The 24,964-nt window shown below is 38.4% G+C and overlaps 1 protein-coding gene across 1 annotated transcript in view; it reads right to left on the bottom strand.

Annotated features, from left to right (window-relative positions):
• Nucleotides 1-24,964, bottom strand: part of SppL (signal peptide peptidase-like protein) — a 209,666-nt gene that overhangs the window by 17,651 nt on the left and 167,051 nt on the right. The window contains exons 6-9 of the mRNA XM_067159101.2: nucleotides 15,374-15,452; nucleotides 10,777-10,889; nucleotides 8,246-8,397; nucleotides 4,002-4,279 (exon numbers count right to left, since the gene is read on the bottom strand). Of these exons, the coding sequence (XP_067015202.1) occupies nucleotides 4,002-4,279; nucleotides 8,246-8,397; nucleotides 10,777-10,889; nucleotides 15,374-15,452 (622 nt within the window). The remainder of the gene's footprint in view (nucleotides 1-4,001; nucleotides 4,280-8,245; nucleotides 8,398-10,776; nucleotides 10,890-15,373; nucleotides 15,453-24,964) is intronic.

The following is a 24,964-nucleotide window of genomic DNA, read 5'->3' on the forward strand; positions in this document are numbered from 1 at the left end:
GGAAGGACATTTGATTGCTTTCAAGTCTTGTAAAAAGTAAAATGCAAGACCGTAACGGAACACATGGCCCAATATTTGGAAGGAAGATGATGATGATGTGTAGTAATTATTGGTGATAATGAGGAATGAAGGACGGAGTAGTCATGTTCAAACTCGGTAGTCATATGAAGCAACAATGCGACAAAACTTCTAATCGCAGCTGATTCTTTTCAGAACGCACAAGATACACTCAACTACCAACAACAACCCAGTACTGTCAGTACGCGTGCAATAGTTGGTTGAGCTGATGAACAGTGTTTTTGCTATGAATATAGTGAGTTAGTATCAATCAATCACCACTGATCTGCATTTAGGGCTGTCGCACAGGTGACAGATTCCTTATCAAATGTTTACCCACACTTTTCTTAAATGTTTTCAAAGAACATGGAAACTCGTTGAACATTTCCCTTGATAAATGATTGCAGACGCTAATTCCTCTTCTTATAAACGAATATTTGCCCAAACTTGTCCTTCTGAATTCCAACTTTATCCTCATATTATGATCTTTCCTACCTTTAAAAACTACACACAAGCTTATTTGTCAACTAATGTCATTCCACACCATCTCTCCATTGACAGTTCGAAACCTACTGTTTATTGCAAGTTACAAACTTCATGTTCAAGGTCCATATTGATCGTTATCTAACTTCAGTGGGGAGGAAATAAATTTTTCCTTATCAGTACAACATAATTAGAGTTTGTGATTTTTAGCATTTGCGATAAATGCGAAACATGCCGAAACTTTGTCAGTGTTATGTGCCTTCATCTTATATGACCCGTACGGGTGGTTTTTAGCGATTTCGAATTCGCGATAAAATGCGAAATTGGTTCAAAATGCGAAATTATACAATTTATGCGAAACAGATGCAAAACTCTCAGTTTTATACGAAATATACATATATTTTTAAAAAGTATGCATTTTTCTTAAAAATAAGATATAAATGTTGTTATTTATTTCAGGAGAAATAATTATTACGGCGCCCACTGCGATCGTAAAGCGGTAACATGCTTTGACGGACACTTCCGTCTTGGTGCACGGAACATCTATAAGTTCATTATCGCAGTTAGCTGGTCGAAGAGATTTATTCTCTTTGTTTCGCAGCCTAACCGATTGATGTCAGGTGATACCTGAAGCTATTTTCTCTGTGTAAAAAGTAACTCTGAGCTGAAATACGAAAAATAAAAAGCACCTCATTTTGCCGCTCGTTGTAAACAATCATGGAGGCAACCAAGCGCGGCATGGATGAGTTTATTCGTAACTGGCTTGAAAATAGTGATGTTGAAAGTGGAAAAGATTCTCTGGAGAGTGAAAATTCTTCATCTTCAAATGAGTGATGAAAGTGATTCCGAGATGATAGTGCCAATTGAAACTATGTGACAAAACCAGAATGCAACAAGAGCGAGTCAGAAGTCTACTTTTTTTTTTTTTTTTTGCTAGTTGCTTTACGTCGCACCGACACAGATAGGTCTTACGGCGACGATGGGATAGGAAAGGCCTAGGAATGGGAAGGAAGCGGTCGTGGCCTTAATTACGGTACAGTCGCAGCACTTGCCTGGTGTGAAAATGGGAAACCACGAAAAAACATCTTCAGGGCTGCCGACAGTGGGGTTCGAACCCACTATCTCCTGGATGAGCTCACAGCTGCGCGCTCCTAACCGCACGGCCAACTCACCCGTTGAGAAGTCTAGTAAAATGATACTTGGAATTATGATCTTGTTGACAATAATGTAACATCTAAACCAGTTTTTGAAATTCACTCTATAGTGAGGAGGGGGTTGGGTAATAATCCGAAAGAAATGGACTTAGGGAATGAATATCTAAACCCACAGTTCTGGGATCATGTTACTAAGGAAACCAGTACCTATGCCTCTACATTTCTTGCTAATTTATCTGCTTCCCTTGAAACCAGTAATACTTATGAACAAAAACATTGGTTTCCTGTTACTATAGACGAGCTAAAAGCTCACTTTGCTTTGTGTATTCTTATGTAGCCTATGTGATTAATCAAATTTATGTTAAAGTGACAAAAAAATAAATAGTATGTAAGGGAATATTTCCTTTCACAAGTAATGGCAGGCCAAAGGGTTAAATCATTCAATGTGTGGAATTTCTTTCACTGGCTAAAGAGTACTGCAAAGACCAGTCAATCAAACAGCAAATACACTTTCAAGCACCACGTTCATTCTCTTTGTGTGTTGACCCTTGATCTTAGTCGGTTATTCTTGACATTGGTGTTGAGTAGTAGTTCCGTTTAAATGTACGGTAGCGATTTATTTTATTGTCTGTTAGTCATGGGTCGAAGAGAAGTGACGATCAAACAGCATGCCGAAAGTCACAAATCGGGACATTTTTATGTAAGGATACAGATGGCCTATATTGATGTGCCGACTCTGCAACCAAAACCTTGAAGAAGAAAAAATGTTTTGCAGGCTTTCCTTTGCCTTGGCAGCACTTCTGTGCATTTGGGCCTCTACGAACAGTGTCGATGTAGAGTTTTTTTTAGCAAGTACAACATAATTGTAACTGATAGGCGGTCTCAAATGAAGGAGGACACCTTTTAAATAATTGGCATGTTGTACTTAAATCATCATTGAAATTCCTCTTCCTTGTAGGTGTGTTGTACTGTGATAAATAAATACGTTCAGATTAGTATTTTTCACTTTGAAATTGTGTTTGTAAATTTGAAAATAAGCATATTCCTGTGTGTTCGTTAATACTTCTTGCAGTCTTATGTTGATGTTTGTCTTATTTTCCATAGTGAATTCAAAACTGCATGACGAGCAATGTGTGATTAAACAGCATGATTTTACTCCCAACTGTTGTGCGTGTAATTTAGCAAATTTTGCCTATTTTTAACCAATTTGCTACAAAATTCTAAATTTGAGAAGTTTAGATGCTACAAAACGCTAAATTTGAAAATCAAAACGCTAAATCACTGATTTTTAAATGCTATAAACCACGAACTCTAAACATAATGTATAATTACAAGAATTACATCATCTTCTTCTACTGCTTTTCCCACATCTATGGGGTCGCGGGTGCGAATTGCGTCGCAAGTGGATTCGGCCCTGTTTTACGGCCGGATGCACTTCCTGACGCCAACCCTATTCAGAGGGAGGTAATCACTATTTCGTGTTTCTGTGATGGTTGGTAGTGTAGTGTGTTGTCTGAATTTGAAGAGGAAAGTATTAAGAGAGAGAGAGAGAGAGAGAGAGTCCCGGAGCCAGAAGAATTAATCAGACGTGATTAAAATCCCCGACCCGGTCGGGAATCGAACCCGGGACCCTCTGATCCAAAGGTCTCAACGCTGACCATTCAGCCAAAGAGTTGGACTACAAAAATTACATATACATTAATTAATATTACTAAAACGCACTAATTAGGCATTTTGAAGAAAATACTGTTTTCAAGAACTTTTAAGAACTGAACCTAAGTAGTGCATTTTACGGACCTCTGCGATGGAGTGCATCCAATATTCAAGGTAATTAATTGATATTACGTAGGTATTCATGTTCATAGTTAAGAGTTCGATAACTCTGGACGAGTTTTAACTTGTCGTATTTTCAGTTTGTGTACACACATAAAATGCTTCTGCCTGCGTAGGGTTAAGACTGAAGTAAAGATCTGTCAAGACAGCCCATCAATGAGTATAGAAGAGTGTAGAGGAGAGCTCATCAGGGGCTGAGAAGAGATGGATGTAGAACTGGGATTCTTGAGGAGAGGACATAACTACTTGAAAATGGCAGTGTAACAGGAGATTGTCCTCATCTCCTCTTTCTATTGCTTGATCTGTCATTGTGTTTATCCTATTATATGTTCCTATCTTTCTGTATATGACCTGCAGTCCATCACTGTGTGAGAAACAAAACCCATCCACCCACAGATGTATTTCTGAGTACACACTGTGATATTTTAAACATTAAAGGAATGGATTCATAAAAGATCTCTCATAGTTATTTACCTGATCCTGCCAAGATGCTTAGGTGGAGGAACACCCGTCTCCCCCAGGTGCAGTAACTGGCTCTTTTTGTAGGCATCGTAGCGCAACACGAAGCAGAGGAGAAGGCCGGGCATCACGATGTCTCCCAGCCCCAGCATCGAGAAATGGCCAGAGTTGTGCAGGCTTGGAAATACCAATTTTCCTGGCAGAGAGAGCTTGGGGGCTTCCTTGACGACACCTCCGAGATGAAGCTTCCTCGCAACCAGTCCCACTGGGTTCTCGGCAGGTCGTGTCGCCACCTACAAGAAGAGCAACAATTTGTACGTTAACCTTTTATGTGCTGTTACCAGTTGACCGGTACCTCAATGCTGACTTCCTTCTCTCATACGTAAAGAAAATTCTAGAAGCCTCAATTTTTAACTTATCAGTGGGTGATTAGATTAAAATGTTTATAAACTTTTATTCTTTATAAATCTAAATACAAATGGAAAATCCTACATTTATGGTCAATATTATTTTGAGAGAAATCAAAATTACACTTTCTGTGCCAATATGTACATCTTTATACAAAGTAAAGAGTCCAAAATAAAATTATTTGCTAAAATCTGTATGCAACCTTACAAGTACATAAGTTGAGATTTTAAAATACTTTCTAAACCTGGAATGTTGTGATAGTTTAATGTTTGCCACCAGTTGTTTGTGATACCGATTTGTTTCACCAACAACCAGCTCCCCAACTCCACCAGCAGAATAGTTTTCTATCTCACTTACAATATTTTCAGCATTTTCTGTATCAAAATTGCTTAGCAATTCATTGAAATTATCATCTTCATCATCATTTTTTGCTGTGGTTAATAATTGAAAGAGTCTCTGATCGGAAATAACATTACTGCGAGAGCAACTAGCTTGTTGTTCCGCCATGCTTGTTTACATCACAGATGAACTCTGCATACGTCTACAAAAAGCTCTGTAAGTTACTTCCCGAAGCTATAAGCCATGATCAATTAGTTCTACATAATGCCCAACAGATGGCAGAATCTGCACCTGAGAGTGAATCAGGAAATTTAAAAAAATTAAAGTTCTCATGCTCCGTGTATAGACGGGCGTAGCAGTGCTGGACCGGCCGCATCAGCCCATCTACGGGCGGGAGTAGCACTCATCAGGTTAAAGAAAAACATGTCAGCTGATTTCAATTACAGTGAAAACTCTCTACTGCCTTCCCCATTAAAAAGTTTTCTTGCTTAGCACATCGTAAATCTGAAGTTCCTTTTCATGTCATATTAAATTTATATAAAAATACCTCACTTACCACGCCACAAATTTTTGATATTACCACTCGGTATGATCAAAATTTTCATAGCTCTGAATTATATTTTTTTTCCATCCCTTGTGAAAGGAACGAGATTTCCAAAACAAATAAGAGCCCTCGCCACAAGAGGTGAGGGAAACTTGCGTGAAAACGAGAAAATGACTTGAATTCTTGAACTTGACAGGGTAAATTACACCTTCAGGGAGAAAGCCGTAAGCTTTAGGGAAGTTCAATTTTGCTTGTTGGTTTTTAGTAATGTTGCTGAATAACTCATTAAGCCTGTTTGTGCTTGTATTTTTCATTCAATTCAGAAGGAAAAAATTAATTCTATGTTGAGTGATACAGTGAAGGGTACAGTAGCGAATATTTGTCACATGATAGCCTACCTATGCATAAGGAACATAATCAAGTGAAGATGACTAGCATCTTTTTGCGGCTGCGCATATACCAAAACTCGCACCTTTGAGTTCCGACTCGAGTCGGCCGAAGTGCTATTGCATACAAGATGGCGGTCAAAATAATTATCTTGCATATGGCCGAGATTAAGCTCCAAATAATTCATGGTCAAAGAGTGCGACCAGAAAACAATGTTTAATAACCCATTCGTACTAAATACAAGGCTTCAGGTAACATTTGCTTTAGGAAGAGTACAATCTGCAATGATACGTTGATCATTTTGGGTGCCGATGCAAAAGTTCTCATGTTTGTTCTCTTGTCTTTTTTTTAACGCATTTTAACACTCTCGTCCCATGTTTAGAAACGACAGCCTGTAATATTTCACTGTACACGTACATAAACGACGTAAAATGAAAGCTTGTTGAAGAAAAAAAAAAACCACCCCATACCAAATGGGAATCAACATCTATATCATCAGATGGCCAAGCAGGCATCAATTTTTGGTGGTGAGACAAGGTCTCTCATAGTGCATTGGCACTGCCGGTGGCTTAAAGTAGCCTACGCAGTGGCCTCCATGATATGCACTAGCCATGCGTCTTTGGTAGGTGTGCTAGGTACCAACTGACGAGCCCAACCTAGCACACGAGGGCGAAACGCTGGCAACCAAGAATGAGTTAGATGGAAAATTTATAATGTCCAATAGCGGACCATTTATATTGGTATTATAAATTTACTCATGCGGGACAAATATTTCAGATTCCCTATGGGAATCAACATCTATATCATCTGATGACCAAGCAGGCATCCATTTTTGGTAGTGAGACAAGGTCTCTCATAGTGCATTGGCACTGCCGGTGGCTTAAAGTAGCCTACGCAGTGGCCTCCACGGTATGCACTAGCCATGCGTCTTTGGTAGGTGTGCTAGGTACCAACTGACGAGCCCAACCTAGCACACGAGGGCGGAACGCTGGCAACCAAGAATGAGTTAGCTGGAAAATTTATAATGTCCAATAGCGGACCATTTATATTGGTATTATAAATTTACTCATTCGGGACAAATATTTCAGATTCCCTATGGGAATCAACATCTATATCATCTGATGACCAAGCAGGCATCCATTTTTGGTAGTGAGACAAGGTCTCTCATAGTGCATTGGCACTGCCGGTGGCTTAAAGTAGCCTATGCAGTGGCCTCCACGGTATGCACTAGCCATGCGTCTTTGGTAGGTGTGCTAGGTACCAACTGACGAGCCCAACCTAGCACACGAGGGCGAAACGCTGGCAACCAGGAATGAGTTAGCTGGAAAATTTATAATGTCCAATAGCGGACCATTTATATTGACTGCAAAGCAGTCGAAACATGTACTATTAATGATTTTATCAAATTACCAAAGACAAATAAAGGTATCGATTAGGTGGCTAAATATTTCTTTGATTGTCAGACATATCTGTTACAAGTTATAAATCTCATTTTTCAACCGTATTAGAGTTCAGAGTAATAAATTATTATATTTATAATATATTTGAAGAACCACCTTTCCAATACACAAAATCCTTATGTTTTGGATGAAACCGTTACATCACAAATTGGACATGTTTCGCTCAATCTTAGTGAGCATCATCAGCAATAGAAAACCTAAAACATTGGTAGGTCAGGGCCCTGATCCTGGTGTATATCACAAAAGAATGTCTAAAATACATTGGTAAAATGTATGAATGTAATACTTTAAAAATAATCAATAAGATTATTTATGTCTATTAAAACAAAAATTATTCTTTCAAATTGTTTAAAATGTAAAACGGAATGGATGGCTTAAATGTTAAAAATAGTATATGGTAATTAGATGTTCTTAAAAATCGTTGTCCAATATATCTACGTTCGATTGCACTAAACTGTTTACATTTTAAACAATTTGAAAGAATAATTATCTCCACAGTAATTTATTTTTCAAACTCTGCACACATGCTTCAAATATCAACATGGCAGGTCTTGACGAAGTTGTTGGTGATGCAAAAATAGCTATTTACTTGTTAATAATGGCGGTGAAAGTAATTCAACACAAGAGTAATACAGAGCATGAGTTTGCTGTAACTTCCAGTGAAGATAGCGACACTAATGACATAATACATGATAACATGCTGCGAAATGTGAACGCATGGGATGGCAACTACACAATGACATGCAGCTGTTCAGGAATAATCAGGTTACCATATGTTAATATTATGCAATATGTTATTGTCCATTTTTGATCATTTTTCACCTGCCCATTTGGAAATTATAGTGAAATTCATACGAAAGCGCACTCAGCATTGGGAGTAGACTAGAAATAAGGCACGCAGTGGATGCAGCCCAGACTTTGACGAAGTCATGCTCGAGGGGTTAAGGCACACGGAAATCCTGTTGTTATTGTTTAGAGAAACATCCTCAAATGAAATCTATTTGTTTCTCAAACACCTTTTAATATATCAGAACTGGTAAGTGGAAATATATTGCTTAAATGATGAAGCATGACTTAATACTAAACCATTTGGCAGTTGAATAAGCAATAATTCATCTCACCTTCACCATAACGTTGGCATTGAAGATGTAGGACGAGAAGAAGACCCAGAAGACGTCGTAGATCAACAGTCCCGTCAACAGGAGTGTCGACACCTTCAGGCTGGGCAGGCGTACAAATGCGATGAACGCCACACACAGTCCCATGCCCATTGCTAAAAAAAAAAAGACATGGCTATCAGGTCAGTAGTTCACACAAATCTGAACTGGTTTGTTACTCACATGCTTGAACTTACCTACCCTTCATGTTTTAATAGTATACAGCCAACAGAGAGGATCAGTGAGTGATAAGGAGAGGGACGGAGATCAGGTCTGGAAAAATAGAGGAAAACATTTAGATTCAAATTCATACTGTTGAATATTATCTCTGTTTTCTGTATATGTTTTATTTCATTCTTCTAGTTGTTCTTTTATTTCTCTTCTATTTGAATTCACAGTTTTCAAATTACCTATAAATTAAACACTTTATTTCTCTTTTTAGAATATTATTTTGCATAATGTGCCATGTGTCATGTTTAAGACTAAGACTGTATAATTTAACTGTATAACTGAATGTGTTACTTTGTGTTAGGCACCACTGTAAAATAATTATTAATGTAGTAACTGTATATTTTTATTGTATTACCAACTTTGTATTGTTTGGGTAGTTCATTGTATTCTTTGTATTGTCTTTTTTTCATTTAATGTTTAGTAGTGTAACTATTAATTGTACTGTATACTGTGAACATTGTAATTGGGCAAAAAGCCTGTTATGTTCATCACTGAATAAATAAATAAATAAATAAATAAATAAATAAATAAATAAATAAATAAATAAATAAATAAATAAATAAATAAATAGATAAATAGATAAATAGATAGATAGATAAATAAATAAATAAATAAATAAAAAACGTGTTTGTGTCGTCAACAGATTATGATCCGTTTTGTACAAAGATCCGCACCAAGTCTCTCAGAACTAGGCACAGGCACGTTAATGTATGTTTCATACGCTAATATATCGGTAATTTCCTTGATTGCCCTAATTTACTCCAGTTGCTACCAATTCATGTTTCTTCCCGCAACACCTGACAGGTGACTTACCCAGGTGCAGAACGGAATAACACAGGAGCTCTTGGTTTATACAGGCCCTAAGATCCCTGAATGAAATTAGTGGGATGGTGGACGTATTCCACTCGTCAGCTAGTGAAATTCATAGGCATATTATGGACGCCTCAACGACAAAGAGTTCTTTGTATACTGTTCTGCATATTTGGTAACTGAAAGGTACTGTATATTTTCTTCTTTTATCTATTGGTCATTTCAAATGTAAAATGCTCAGTTATTATTACTATTATTATTTGTTGTTGTTAATATTGTTATTATTTGAATTTATTATATCATCTGTAATATTGGAGAAGGAATGGCACTGTTGATGATGAATAAATAAACAAATCAAATTATATATAATCAAATCAAATCAAATCAAATACATTTCCAGCCAATACACAGGGAATACATAATAAAGATCAGCTATTGTCTGTAACTACCAACCCCAGCTTAAAAGCTAGGTCAAATTTTCACAGAATTCAGTCAACATAACGTCAGTCAGTCAGTCAGTCAGTTAGTCAGTCAGTGCGGTTTCTGTTTTCCGCTTCCAAATTAAACCGGGTAAAACGCTTAGTATGAGAAAATAGTTTTACTTTCTGATATCAAAACAGAGTTAATACAGGGTTGTGCAGAAATAATGCATGGGTTGAAATATCTCTTAACTTTTGTGTTTACAATGATGTTCTCTTTTCCTTTCTACAGTCTTCTAAAGGACACACGGGGAAGTAATCTTGGAGAGGTTGAGCACCGAACAACGACTGAAACTTAATGAAGTTCACTTTGCAATACATTACTAGCTCATTATTCTGACATTTCCAGATTTTACAGCCCTGGATTTTTTTTTCTTGAGAATATCTCAAAGAACGTGACTATGTTCACCACAAGTCAGCAACCAAAGAGGAGCTCAAGAACAATATTCAAGCACAACTTGTATATCAATCAGGGCCTATAGATTAAGTTAAGTAAAATTATCTGAAAACAGACCGTGGATGAAGATGAAGAAACAAGTAGTGCACATATTTTCAAAGCATGTATGTAATGCTTGTGGCACTGACATTTTCTCTCAAAATACGACCCGTGTGTGACTTCTGTGCCATCTTGTGTTGTACATGTATACAGACATCAAGAATGGCAAAGAAACAAATCTCACAAATGAATGTTACAAAAGATCACACAAATATCATGACACAGCAGGCAGGTTTTTGCATATCAGGATTTTCCCCCCTCTTGAGAGTAAAATGTAGGCATGGAAGAGAGAAAGTGTTTCATGCAATGAGAAACCAATTGGAGAAATTTTATAGTGCATATAAATATGTATATTTTGGTGCATATTTCACCAATATGCATATAATATCTTGGATTCTAGAAGGTAACCCTCTAAAACCAATTATCATGCTAAAGATAAATATAGAAATCTTCAGCTATTAAAAAAGTATGATACTCACCATCCATAAGCAGCCAGTGACCTGTCAATACCCAGATGCAAACGATAAATACTGCCAATGAGAAAGAGAGTAGTTCCGCGCCCGTGAAACGCCCACACACGCCGAAAGAGATCCTAGATGTTAACACAAAAAAACATTTTATTACTTCTTAGTACAGCACAAATGCCACAAAGATATTCAGTTTATAAAATAAAACAGAAATAAATGCAACAGTAATTCAGTATCTTAGAAGTTTCAAATGTTTCAATTTTTCAATACTGAATGTGTCTTCTGGTGAGTTTATTAACCCATTCAACGCCAAACTCGTACATATACGTTTTGGTGCAGTGTGTGCTTCACCGATTTCATAAATGATTGAGAAATAGAGTCTTGTTTTGAAATTCTGCGGAAATGCTCGAGAAGTTCTGTGCGGGAGATATACCACTCCATTTCACGTGTTTTGAAAGTGATCTGATGTTATTTCAGCTTAACTGGAGTGGAACATCTTTCCTGCTAGCGTGTAGCCATCATGGCGTCTTGAAGTATACATTCATCTCTTGCTGAGGAAGTAATGGAATGTTTCCTCATAAACAGTGATTCTGGAGAGCTATATTTTGATAATGAAGATGGAGAATATACAGAGGGCGATACTCAACTACAAGAAAGTGCGAGAAAAAGTAGTAATGATGAATCTAATGCGGAATTGTCATCCCCTCCTCAAATAAATACTTTTTTCCCCAAATATTAATGATTTTGATAATACCAGTTCTTTATTATACTGTATTTCAGTAATAATATCACTGAGCGGAGTCGCCATGCGTGTTAGCACTTAACGGCTTATCGAATCACGCTCTGCATTCGGCAGGCGGTAGGGTTCGAACCCCACCGTCAGCTATTCTGTTTTTTTTTTTTTTTTGTTTTTTTTGTTTCCCTTTTGCACCCCCAAGCAAATGACGAGACAGTTCCTATTCATAAACCACAGACGATTTCTTCCATTTCCTTACCCAGTTCCTTTTACCATCATTCATTTCATATTCATTATCTTCTCAACTGAAGTTTGCATCAGGGAGGGTCTCTGGCCATAAAAATATGCTGTAAAATATAATCTCACTTCATCCCTGATCCCGTATTGGGCTGCAGGGCTAAGGGGACGATATGCATTCCATTAATAGTATCAGTAAAAATTTATCTGTAAAAGTGCTTCTTCCCAAAAAACCTGGCCCAGAGGGTTTGCCTGGTCATCAAAACTCGGAAGTGGAAAGGTTAACAATGGACAATTTCTAAAAAGTAAATAATATGTATGGATGATCTACCCAGTCCCATAGTACATGGGTAGTGTGCCTCACGTGGAGGCCCCTGGTTTGATTTGTGGTTAGTCTGTGGATTTTGGTGGGTTGGAATGAGATTCACTCAGCCTCATGGGGTCAACCAGGAACTGTCTGATATGAGGGGCAGTGAACTCAGCACTACTGTACAGAGTATTCCAACGACCACATGGCAGACCATCTGGCTGAGTAGTGGTCATCTTAGCATGCTAAGACTCTATGTGATACTGTTCATTTTTCAGCAAAGTGATCCAACGGCTAAATGTGTTGTTGTTGCTTCATGTCAAGAGGCTCACATACGTAGTGCGAGTTAAATCTTCCAATAAACTACACAACTGTGATGGTGATAATATTGTTTTAACTGGAGATGGACCAGCATAAACAAACCACAAACATCAACCCTCAAACCTGGGACACATTTGCCAAGCATCGCTCACTTTGGTGCCGAACCATCTCTACTGCCGTCGAACAGTTTGAGCAGGAGCATCGCAAGCATGAAGTCTAAATGACAGATGCACATACGCCATCGAATGCAACCTCGTCCTCCCCATCCATCAAGCGATGCAAGTTTCATGCTAGAATTGGCTTGTTTAGAAATTGGAAGTACAAGCACAAACATCACTGAGTGCAAATGGATTGTAAGTATGAGGAATTATATACTTGAAAACAAGTAACATATGACGACTCTTCTACATCCCACCCACAACGATAATCTGCACAATTGTGGTGTCTGCATGGTATATCTGTAACGAACATGGAAAGGAAGTTTTTACATTACGCACCAACAAACATTTGCCTTGAATTAAAATAAATGGGTATTCCTAGAATAATCAAGGCTGCAGTGGTATGGACATGTTAAGAGAATGGGAGAAATTGAGATGAAGGGAAGGAGGCCTATAGGAAGACGGAGAGACGGATGGCTGAAAGGTGTCCAGAAGAGCATCGAGACAAGAGGAAGGAACTGGACAAGAGTGAGAGAAGAGAAGTGGTGGCTGGACAGAAAACGATGGAGAGGCTTATGTTCCAACATACCCAGCCTGTGGTTGGAAACTGCTCTAGATGATGATGATGATGATGATGATGATGATGAGTACTCCTAGCAGAGAGTACAATTCTAACATACTTCCATTGCAAATGTGTTGCCGAAGCCGACTGCCATCCTATCCCAGATTAATACTTGTTGTATGATATTTAAAGATGATTTGAAATTGCTACAGAAAACAAGAGGAGATAAGATCCGGAATGAAGAGATCCATTGTAATACACCAGTAAAGCAGTCGCTAAACAAAAATGTAAGAACGTCAAGACTCAAATGGTACAGCCATGAAGGAAAAAAAAAAAAAAAAAAAAAAAAGATGGATCAAATGAAAACAGCAAGAAAATGGTTAGAAAAGGAACTGGAAGGCAAAAGACCTAGAGGCAGACCAAAGAAAAAGGTGGATCAGTAAAGTAAAGCAGGACCTGGAAGGAAGAAGGGTGGAATGGTACCAAGATGAGAAGGAAGAAATGTACCTGGATAGACAAACGTGGAGAGCATTTTAGTACCACACCCAGGCAACTGGAGGCGGTTAAATGATGATGATGACCGCACTGAGAAAGTATTTCTATGAATAAAGTGGAAGTGTTTTTCGCATGATGGATTATGTAAAGTTCAAGTGCGCATCACACTCCTCGGAATGGAAAACCAAGAGCTGTTGCCAGGCAAGATCGACAACGACACTGCAAAACAACAAGAGTGGAAAAGTAAATAGATCCATGTTAGATATTCGGTCTCTTAAAACTGGTCAGATATTGATTCTGACACACCACGTAACTGGCTGCAAGTGCGCAACATTTTTGGAGAAACACAAGGATTCATGGAGGCCATACAAGTGGAAGCCACCAAAAAACTAGCTAAAATACTTTATTAAGGACCAAAATCTACCAAAAGATCTCTGTACAATGAGCAACGCAGGCAGAGAATACACAGAACACATCATAAGTGGCTGATATACTGTAGCCCCTGCTACATACACCCAACGATATGGCCATGTTGCCAAAGTCATTCATCTGGAGATATGTTTGGAGAGAAACTCGAGAAAACCTGAATAAATAATAATAATAATAATAATAATAATAATAATAATAATACTGGTTTTATGTCCCACTAACGGTTTTTGGAGATGCTAAGGTGCTGGAATTTTGTCCCGCAGGAGTTCTCTACATACCAATAAACTTACGACACAAGGCTAGTATATTTGACCTCCTCCTGAACCTGCCAACTTGACTCAAAAGGCCAGTCACACAGCCTGGCACTGAAATATTTATTCTGGAACTGCACACAGGACGAGCATTTTTTTGACATTGCTACTGACAGAATACAAGATTAACAAGTCACTATTTTTATAACTCTATAAAAGCAGGTATTTCCACTTTACAGTAATGACTGCTTCCTAACTTCAGTATGCATTTTTATTCTGATTTTCTTATAAAGTTAATTAGTTTTCTTTCATGATTGCTTGCTCCAGGCTCTTAAGGAAGCTTCCATGGGGAGAATTTGCGATAAATAAGAACTGACTGCACACCTGGGAATCAGCTACAGCCTACCTAGACAGAAAGCTTCTATGTTAACATTTTCATCATGGTAGCAACCAAGTTAAATTATCTTGTGCTGCAATAGATGATGGAGTGACATCTTTTGAAGGAGTAAATTTGGAACCATCAACTTTGAAACTAAACAGTGGAAACAAAAAACAGGTGCAGCAAAGCCAATAACAGTCAAAGTTTACAGAATTGGACATTAAAAAACTATTGGTTTCAGTCCAAATGCATCTTTTAGTATTCATACCTATTTTGCTTTACAATGCTAAATTTGTCTAGTTACTAGTACATACCAGTGGTAGGAATGGCCGAACAGAAATACAGAAAATGTGAGAATGAACACAGCAAATCGCATTATGTGTATGAATCATTTTAAATGAAAAAAAAAAAGTGTAAATCAAGAAAGTGAAGATGCTCAGATGTAACGGTCAGTCCTACAAAATAATTGTTTAAGAGTGAATAATTAACAATGGTAGAGTGATAATTAACAGAGGTACAAAAGCATTTGTACCCGTTCTTCGTACGGGAATTTGTAATGGATTACATGTTTCCTTCAGTATATCAGAAAATAACAGACTGTAGAGACTTTTTGTTCATTCACAAACTCTTCCCAGACATGATGCTGAAATCAGTCTTCAAAATACATGAATAGCAAATAAATACTTCTAATCCATCACGAATAACACGCATATCATATTAAAACTGCAACTCACTTGTTTCCATCCGAACAAGGCCGGATCACGTACTGACACATCGGAAGCAGCAAGAACGCCAGTGCTACCGTTGCGATTACTAAAACAGTCAAAACAAATTATTGTCACATGCATGCTTTACACTCTTATCAAGAACACATATGTAATCCACAATTCCTGCTTCCTTTTTTCATTGTATACTGTAACAGACACAATAAAAAAATAGCATGCATATATAAAACTAGCATCCGTACCCGTTCTTCGCACAGGAATTTGCAAAGGATTACACGTTTCCTTCAGTAATATACGTGAATTTACATGTCTGTATTCAGACGTTTAATACAGCATGTTAACTTATATGTTTCTACAAATGCACATGGCAGTAACGTGAAGTACAGTAAAGATCAACAAAATCGAGACAGAATGAGGACGACTAGAGAGATTATTGTACGGTAGGTACAGTTCCAAGTTCGAAGTTGTGAGAAATTTTCCCTACTTCTCTTTAACACATTGTTGTTTCTCTGTTGTTGATGATAATCTCCCTTCTTACCAGTTCTATTGATAATAGGAAAATGGCTCTTTAGGTCAACCCATTAGCCCGACTTGAAGTGAAATGCACCCAGAGTTCCACGGGACTTGGACTAAAAATCCAATTTTCTGCAAGCAACTCCGTAATTCACCATCATACAATAAATACATATACGTAACAAAATAACAGAAATAACATATTCTTAAACTTTCCTTATATACCTAATTTAACGAATATATATTGAGAAAATATGTTTTTATAAAACCTAATTCCAAGTGATAACTCGACATCCTGAAAACACAATCCTGAATGAGTAGATTACAAATTGCACCCACATTTGAGCTAAGTCCTCTGGGAGTTGTACTGAAAAACAGTCGGTCAGTGATATCTCCCTTATTAATCCTCCTATCGAAATGATGTACATGAGAAACAAAAGTTTCAGAAATTGATTTCCAATAAGGCAGGTAGATTTCCATTAAGTTTGGTTGTGTATATTTTGTTGGACTGCACACTCACGGTTTCAGTTTTGTATAAAAAACACAGTCATTTCAGGGATTCAGAAATAATATTGGCCCTAAAACCTACCCAAAGACAGGTGGACTTGAAATAACAAGTTTGGTAAAAATATATCCAGACACCAAAGCTAAAAAATATGCAGATCGGAAACGGATAAATGTACAAAAATTTCACCAAAATAGAAAATTTATAGACACACGTTCATCACGATTTTATTTATATAGATAAGAGAGAGCAAAAAGACTTCACTATAATTTTTATTGTAAAGAAGGTCTTTCAAGTACTTTCAACCTACTATATTCAGCCATCTTCAACAAACGAATCTGGTAAAGAAACACTTGTGACATGCCCTTCACCAACAATATAGTGGATTTGTTACCTCTCATTGTTACCAGACGAGTTGGCCATGCAGTTATGGGCACGCAGCTGTGAGCTTGCTTGGGTTCGAATCATACTGTCGGCAGCCCTGAAGATGGTTTTTCGTGGTTCCCCATTTTCACACCAGGCAAATGCTGGGGCTGTACCTTAATTAAAGTAACAGCTGCTTCCTTCCAACTCCCAGGTCTTTCCTCTCTCATCGTCGCCGTAAGACCTATCTGTGTCGGTGCAATGTAAAGCCAAATGAAAAAAAACCTTTCATTGTTTATAATTATTTTTTTAAATCTACATTTTATGGCCTTCATTGGATCACTTTATTCAATGTTATAAAAAGGATTTTTCAGTTTCCTGTCAGCCCAGAACTTCTTTATTCTCTTGGATCTTACTTTCTGCATCTGAAATCAATTGTGCCATTATCCGTCGGCTGATCTTTATTTGCAGCCTGGTGTGTTTGCCTGAAAGTTTCTTGATTTTGTGTTTTCTTTTTAAATCTTCTATTGTAATTTGTAGGTCCCTCATACCTTCCTTAATTTCTGTAATCTATCTGATGATGCCCTATGATTTTTCTATAATGATGATCCTGTTTTCTGATGTTCTGAGTGGATGTCCAAAGAATAAGATACATTTCTTCCTGATTGTGATCATTAGGCCTTCCATTTCTATTTCCTTGTAGACTGTTTCATTAGAAGCTAGTCTCTGGAGTCCATTTTCTTGGTAGCTTTAATCTTGTACGTTCTGATTCTTCTTCTTTCAAACTTGAGTTTCTGCAGTGTTAGTTGTTTTGCAAACAGTTCTACTTGCAATGTTATTTTGGTTGTGTAACTATTTTAAAGTGTTTTAATTTTGTTGCTGTTGAGTGACCTTTTTTTTAAATTGTATGTGTTCTTGGTGGTATATTGTGTGATTTGGTCAGTTCATTTATTATGCCATATCTGTTTTTCATTGAGGTTATATGATATTATTTCTCCTAAATATTTAAATTTGTCAATTTCCTGTTCTAATGTGGTTTTATTAATGAGTGGCGTGTCAGTTAACATGATTTCTATCGTTTCAAAGGATATTCCGAGGCTGATTTTTGTGTTATTTCCTGTTGTTGGACAGGAAAGCAAGGTCATCCGCGAATCCTAGGCAGTTTAACCTTAGAATTGGCAACTGTCAAATATTCGACACTTTGATCCCGGCTGTAGTGGCACTGTCGAATATTGGACAGTTTGTATTTTATCACGTAATTTCCTTAATTCTTCAACAGATATCATGATAGTCTACTTTTGGTTGTTCTAGATGTCCACAGCAGCTGTGAGTTCAGTTTCATTCACAGGTACAACCTCTTTGGGAGCAAATTCACGGAAATAAATGAGTGCAGCTTTCCAAATATCTGTTTGAGCGCCTTTGCTGTAGTGTTTGCAAACATACCGTTGGACTCTGCTTTGCTATTCTATTTAATTTTATTTTGTAGTTTTCCATTCGCTGCGAGTTATATACTTCTGTATATATACTATTTGAATAAGAGCCTCTGTGGCTCACGCGGCAGTGCGGTGGCCTCTCACCGCTAGGTTCCATGGTTCAAATCCCGGTCACTTCATGTGAGATTTGTGCTGGACAAAGTGAAGGCGGGACAGGTTTTTCTCTGGGTACTTGTTTTCTCTGTCATATTTCATTCCAGCAACACTCTCCGGTATCATTTCATTTCATCTATCATTCATTAATGATTGCCCCAGAGGAGTGCGACAGGCTTCGGCAGCTGGTACAACTTCTATCCTTGCTGCTAGATGGGGGCTTCATTCCATTCTTGACCCGGTAGAATGACTGGAAACAGGCTGTGGACATTCATATATACTACAGTATTTGAATGATTATATAAATTTTTAGTACAGAGTATGCTAACTGCGGCATCTTCATTATGGAAATTTAGTGCATGAAAATTAGTGTGGCAAAATTTGTAGAAAGATTAAAGTGAGAGATTTGACTTTGAGGATACAGATAATGAACCAAGATTCCGAGTTGGATTTGGAACTTGTATCAGCTATTTCTTCCCATCAAACATCGGAAAATGAAAGTGATGACAAGCCTGCAATATAGCAAACTACAGTATCACAACAAAGTGGTCTAAGGTCACGCCTCCTGAGCAAGGCATGCCAATACATTCTCCCCAATATTTTGAAGAATATACCCATCAGAGTAATTAATGAAACTTCTGCTAACGCATTACAGGTACATTATTGACAATTTGTATATCTCATTGTTTGTGACATGTTTCAGTTTTGTGTATGTATGATCAAAAGTTACATTGTTATTTGGAATTTGGAAATTCTTCTTTTTGAACAGACTGTACATTTTTCTAGTCGAAATATGTATGAAATTTCATGCCAACATGACAATCCTCAGTGTATTAGCTTTACACAGATATATAAAACTTTGTACCTCGTGGATATTTTATGTTTTATTTAGACAAGCAAAAGCTGTCAAATATGGCTGCCACTACAAGATTTAACACTGCCAGTTCTAGGGTTAAGCTTATGTTGTCTTAGGATCTTCCAATTTTGAGGTTCTTCAAGTTACCCTTGTGCCATTTTCTCATTATATATTCCGTCCAGCTCCATGGCTAAATGGTTAGCATGCTGGCCTTTGGTCACAGGGGTCCCGGGTTCAATTCCCGGCAGGGTCGGGAATGTTAACCATAATTGGATAATTTCGCTGGTATGGGGGCTGTGTGTACATGTTGTCTTTATCATCATTTCATCCTCATCACGATGCGCAGGTCACCTACGGCCGTTAATTCAGAAGACCTGCACATGGCAAGCCGAACTTGTCCTTGGACACTCCCGGCACTAAAAGCTTTACGCCACTTCATTTCATTATATATTCCAAGCCAGTGGAACACAACAGTGGTGACAGACAATCTCCCTGTCTTAAGCTTACTTTTATGAGGAATGGCCCAGAAAATTCCCCTCTGAACTTGATGTTACATTTTGTGTTGATCCACAGCCTGACCCAGGAGCTCCCTGATCAATCAATCAATCAATCAATCAATCAATCAATCAATCAATCAATCAATCAATCAATCAATCAATCAATCAATCAATCAATCAGCACTGATATGCATTTACAGAAGTCACCCAGGTAGCTGATTCCCTATCTGATGTTTTCCTAGCCTTTTCTTGAATGACTGCAAAGAAACTGGAAATTTACGGAACATCACCCTTGGTAAGTTATTCCAATCTCTAACTCCCCTTCTTATAAATGAATATTTGCCCCAATTTGTCCTCTTGAATTCCAACTTTATCTTCATATTGTGATCTTTCCTACTTTTAAAGACACCACTCAAACTTACTGGTATAATAACATCATTCCACGCCATCTCTCCACTGACAGCTCGGAACATACCACTTAGTTGAGCAGCTTGTCACCTTTCTCCCAAGTCTCCCAGTCCAATCATTGCAACATTTTTGTAATGCTACTACTTTGTTGGAAATTGCCCTGAACAAATCGAGCTGCTTTTCTTAGGATTTTTTCCAGTTCTTGAATCAAGTAATCCTGCTAAGGGTCCTATACACCATTCACTGGAACCATACTCTAGTTGGGGTCTTACCAGAGACTTATATGCCCTCTCCTTTTCCTCCTTACTACAACCCCTAAACACCCTCATAATATGTGCAGAAATCATATTTATGTGATTACCCCAATAAAGATCTTTCCTTATATTAGCACCTAGCTACTTACAAAGATCCCCAAAAGGAACTTTCACCCCATCAACACAGTAATAAAAAATGAGAGAAGTTTTCCTATTAGTGAAAATTTTTAACCCCATTTATCATCATACCATTGCCTCCTGTCCATCTCACAACATTATCGAGGTCATTTTGAAGTTGCTCACAATCTTCTAACTTATTTATTACTCTGTACAGAATAACATCAACTGCTAACAGCCTTATCTCCGATTCCACTTATTTACTCATATAATTTATATGTGTAAGAAAACATGAAGGACCGAGCTTGATAGCTGCAGTCGCTTAAGTGTGGCCAGTATCCAGTATTCGGGAGATAGTGGATTCGAACCCCACTGTCGGCAGCCCTGAAGATGGTTTTCTGTGGTTTCCCATTTTCACACCAAGCAAATGCTGGGGCTGTACCGTAACTAAGGCCACGGACGCTTCCTTCCCATTCCTAGGCCTTTCCTGTCCCAACGTCGCCATAAGACACATCTGTGTCGGTGCAACGTAAAACAAATAGAAAAAAAAAAATTAAAAATAAATAAAGGTCCAATAATACTGCCTTGAGGAATTCCCCTCTTAATTATTACAGGGACGGATAAAGATTCGCCTACTCTAATTCTCTGAGTTCTATTTTCTAGAAATATAGACACCCATTCAGTCACTCTTTTGCCTAGTCCAACTGCACTCATTTTTGCCAGTAGTCTCCCATGATCTAGCCTATCGAATGCCTTAGATAGGTCAATCACGATACAGACCATTTAACCTCCTGAATCCGGGATAGCTGCTATATCTTCCTGGAATCCTTCAAGTTGAGCTACAGTGGAATAACCTCTCCTAAACCCGAACTGCCTTCTATCGAACAGTTAATAAGTTAGCAAACATGTCTAATATAATCAGAAAGAATGCTTTCTCAAAGCTACATGAAATGCATGTCCAACGGACTGGCCTGTAATTTTCAGCTTTATGTCTATCACCCTTTCCTTTATACACAGGGGCTACTATAGCAACTCTCCATTCATTTGGTATAGGTCGTTGATGCAAACAATAATCAAATAAGTAGCCTACTTTAGTTATGGTACTATATCCCAAACCACTGTTTTGCGAGGGCAATCCCAAAAATAAGGTCTCCTATTTTATTTTTATAAATACAGAACTCTGCTCGTGTGGCTGTTGTTCACAATATTGTCAAGAGTGTTTCCCACTCTCGCATATAAACATGCGCACACCGCGCTGAGGCACTGTCTTGGCTTGGCAGCCGCTGAGAATGGAGCTCCCGTTAGATGTTACTGCCAAGTGCAAAGTGCGTGCAGTTATTTGGTTTTTGAACGCAAAAGGTACTGAACCGACTGAAATCCATCGCCAATTGATGGAAGTGTATGGTGAGTCGTGCATGGATGTCAAAAATGTACGTAAGTGGTGTAGAGAGTTTGCAGCCGGTCAGACTGAAATTCATGACGAACAAAGGAGCGGGAGACTGTCAATTTCCATCAAGACAATCATGAAGGTTGAGCAAATCATGGTGAAGATCGGCGAATCACCTTGGATGACCTCAGCACTTTTGGTTCCTGAGGTTTCCTCAAGCGCCGCTCACAAAATTTTAACGGAAAAGTTGAAATACCGGATGGTGTGCGCAAGATGGGTGCTACGCATGCTGACTGAAGGCCACATGCGGCAACAAGTTGTTCTTCAAAGCTTTGCAGCCGAACAGGACAACTTTTTGGACTCAATTGTCATGGCTGATGAATCCTGGGCGTTCCACTTGAGACCAAGCAACAATCACGGCAGTGGCGGCATCCCTCTTCGCCAAAGCCGTGGAAATTCAAGCAAACACAGTGCGCCGGTAAAGTCATGACAACTGTGTTTTGGGATCGAAAAGGGGTATTGTTTGTCAACTTTATGCCCACTGGAACAACAATTAACGCTGACAGGTAATGCGAGACCCTGAAAAAACTCAGACGGGCAATTCAGAACCAGAGAAGAGGAATGTTTAGAATGTTTAGCAAGGGCATAAACATTCTCCATGACAACATTCGCCCGCACATCCCCCGGCAAACCGTTGCCCTCCTGCAACAGTTTCAATGGAACATCATCACTGACCCACCCTATAGTCCCGACTTGGCACCCAGTGACTGTCACTTATTCCCTAAGTTGAAAGAACATTTGGCTGGAAAGCGATTCAGCACCGACGACAAGGTGAAAGATGAGGTTCACAACAGTATAGTGGCATGCTGGTATGACATGGGCATACAGAAACTGTCACAGCGTCTACAAAACGGCATAGATCGAAATGGTGATTATGTAGAAAAATAGCTAACTGTTCAAGCTGTAAAATGATGTAAACCATTGAGATTGTAGAAATATACAGGTCTATGTATTTATTAAAAAAATAGGAGACCTTACCTTCGTAGTATATTCCCCAAAATCTCATCAATTCCAGCTGCTTTTCTAGTTTTCAACTTTTGTATCTTACTGTATGTCATTGTTGTCATAGGTAAATTTGAATACTTCCTTAGCCTTAGTAACTTGCTCTATGTGGACATTATCCTTGTAACCAACAATCTTTACATACTGCTGACTAAATACTTCTGCCTTTTGAAGATCCTCATGTACACACTCCCCTTGTTCATTAATGATTCCTGGAATATCCTTCTTGGAACCTGTTTCTGCCTTAAAGTACCTATACATTCCCTTTCATTTTTCACTAACATTTGTATGACTGCCAATTATGCTTGCCATCATGTTATCCTTAGCTGACTTCTTTGCTAGATTCAATTTCCTAGTAAGTTCCTTCATTTCTCCTTACTTCCACAGCCATTTCTAACTATTTCTTTCCAATCTGCACCTCCTTCTTGGTCTCTTTATTTCTCTATTACAATAAGTGGGTCTTTACCATTCCTTACCACCTTTAAAGGTACAAACCTGTCTTCACATTCTTCAAAATTGCTTTAAACCCATCCCAGAGTCTGTTTACATTTTTATTTACCGTTTTCCACCGATCATAGTTACTTTTTTAGAACTCCCTCACGCCTGTTTTACCAGCCATATGGTACTGCCTAATAGTCCTACTTTTAAGACTTTCCTTTCTATCACATTTATTTTTAACTATGACAAAAACAGCCTTGTGGTCACTAATACCATCTATTATTCCGGTTTCTCTATAGAGCTCATCTGGTTTTAGGCTATCAGCACCACGTCCAGAATATTCTTCCCTCTAGTTTGTTCCATCACTTTCTGAATCAGCTACCCCATATTAACTTATTTGCCATTTGTTGGTCATGCTTCCTGTCCTTCGCATTACATTCGCAATTGGCATTTGGTAAATTGAGTCACCCACTACATTCACATTCCTTTCCATATCATTTCCCACACAGCTGAATTACCTTATCAAATAATTCTGAATCAGCATCAGCGCTACCCTTTCCTGGTCTGTACACTCCAAAGACATCAAGTTGCCTATTATCATTAGAGATGAGCCTTACACCTAGAATTTCATGTTTGTCATCTTCAACTTTTCCGTAGCTTACGAATTCTTCTTTCATCAGAATGAATACTCCCCCTTCTACCATTCCTATCCTATCTCTACGATACACACTCCAGTTCTGAGAGTATTTCTGCATCCATTATATAATTTCTCAGCCATGATTCAACTCCTATTACAATATCTGGTAAGTATATATCCATTAAATTACTTAATTCTACTCCTTTCTTTACAATAATCTACAGTTCAACACTAACATTTTAATGTCATTCCTACATGACTTCCAGTTCCTGTACCCTTATCACCACTCCCTAGACCACCCCGTTTCCCTGAATGTACCTTCCTTATAACCCTTTAAACAAACTTTCTAATTTATATGTACCATTGCCGTTTAAGTGAAGGCCATTTGAGCGCAGATCCGTATCTCCTACCCATCCATTACGATCTGGAAATCTCACTCCCAGTTTCCCCACATACCCACTCTACAGTCTCATTCAAATCCCCAGTCACCTTTCAGTCAGTATCCCTCCTATACTTCCTTCAAATTCACCCATGCTGCATTTATCAGATCACACACATCCCCAACTATGTTGGTACTTATGCCTGCTTGCCTTACGTTGTTGGTACCAACGTGAAATACTACCACCTTCTCCTTCCCCTCCTCCCTTTCCTCAAAATCTGCCTTAACCTAATTCCTGGATAACACACTATCCAGGTTCTCTTCCCTACACACACTTTCCCCACATGTCTAATAATGGAATCTCCCATGACCAGAGCCTCAACCCTACCCACCTCATTTAATCCCCTCCCCCTGAACACCCATATCTTTCCTCACTGCTGCAGAAGCTACTTCTTCCTCCCTTTTCTCCCTCCCATGACCCTGTTCCACCTGTCTTTTCCTATCCTCTGCTCTACATTTCCCTTTCCTACTTTTCCCTCTCTCCTACTTGAACGCTTCCTCATTTTCCCTCTGTTGTTCTGCTTGCAGTGACTCATAC

The sequence above is a fragment of the Anabrus simplex genome, chromosome X, assembly GCF_040414725.1.
Source record: "Anabrus simplex isolate iqAnaSimp1 chromosome X, ASM4041472v1, whole genome shotgun sequence".
Classification (NCBI taxonomy): Eukaryota; Metazoa; Arthropoda; class Insecta; order Orthoptera; family Tettigoniidae; genus Anabrus; species Anabrus simplex.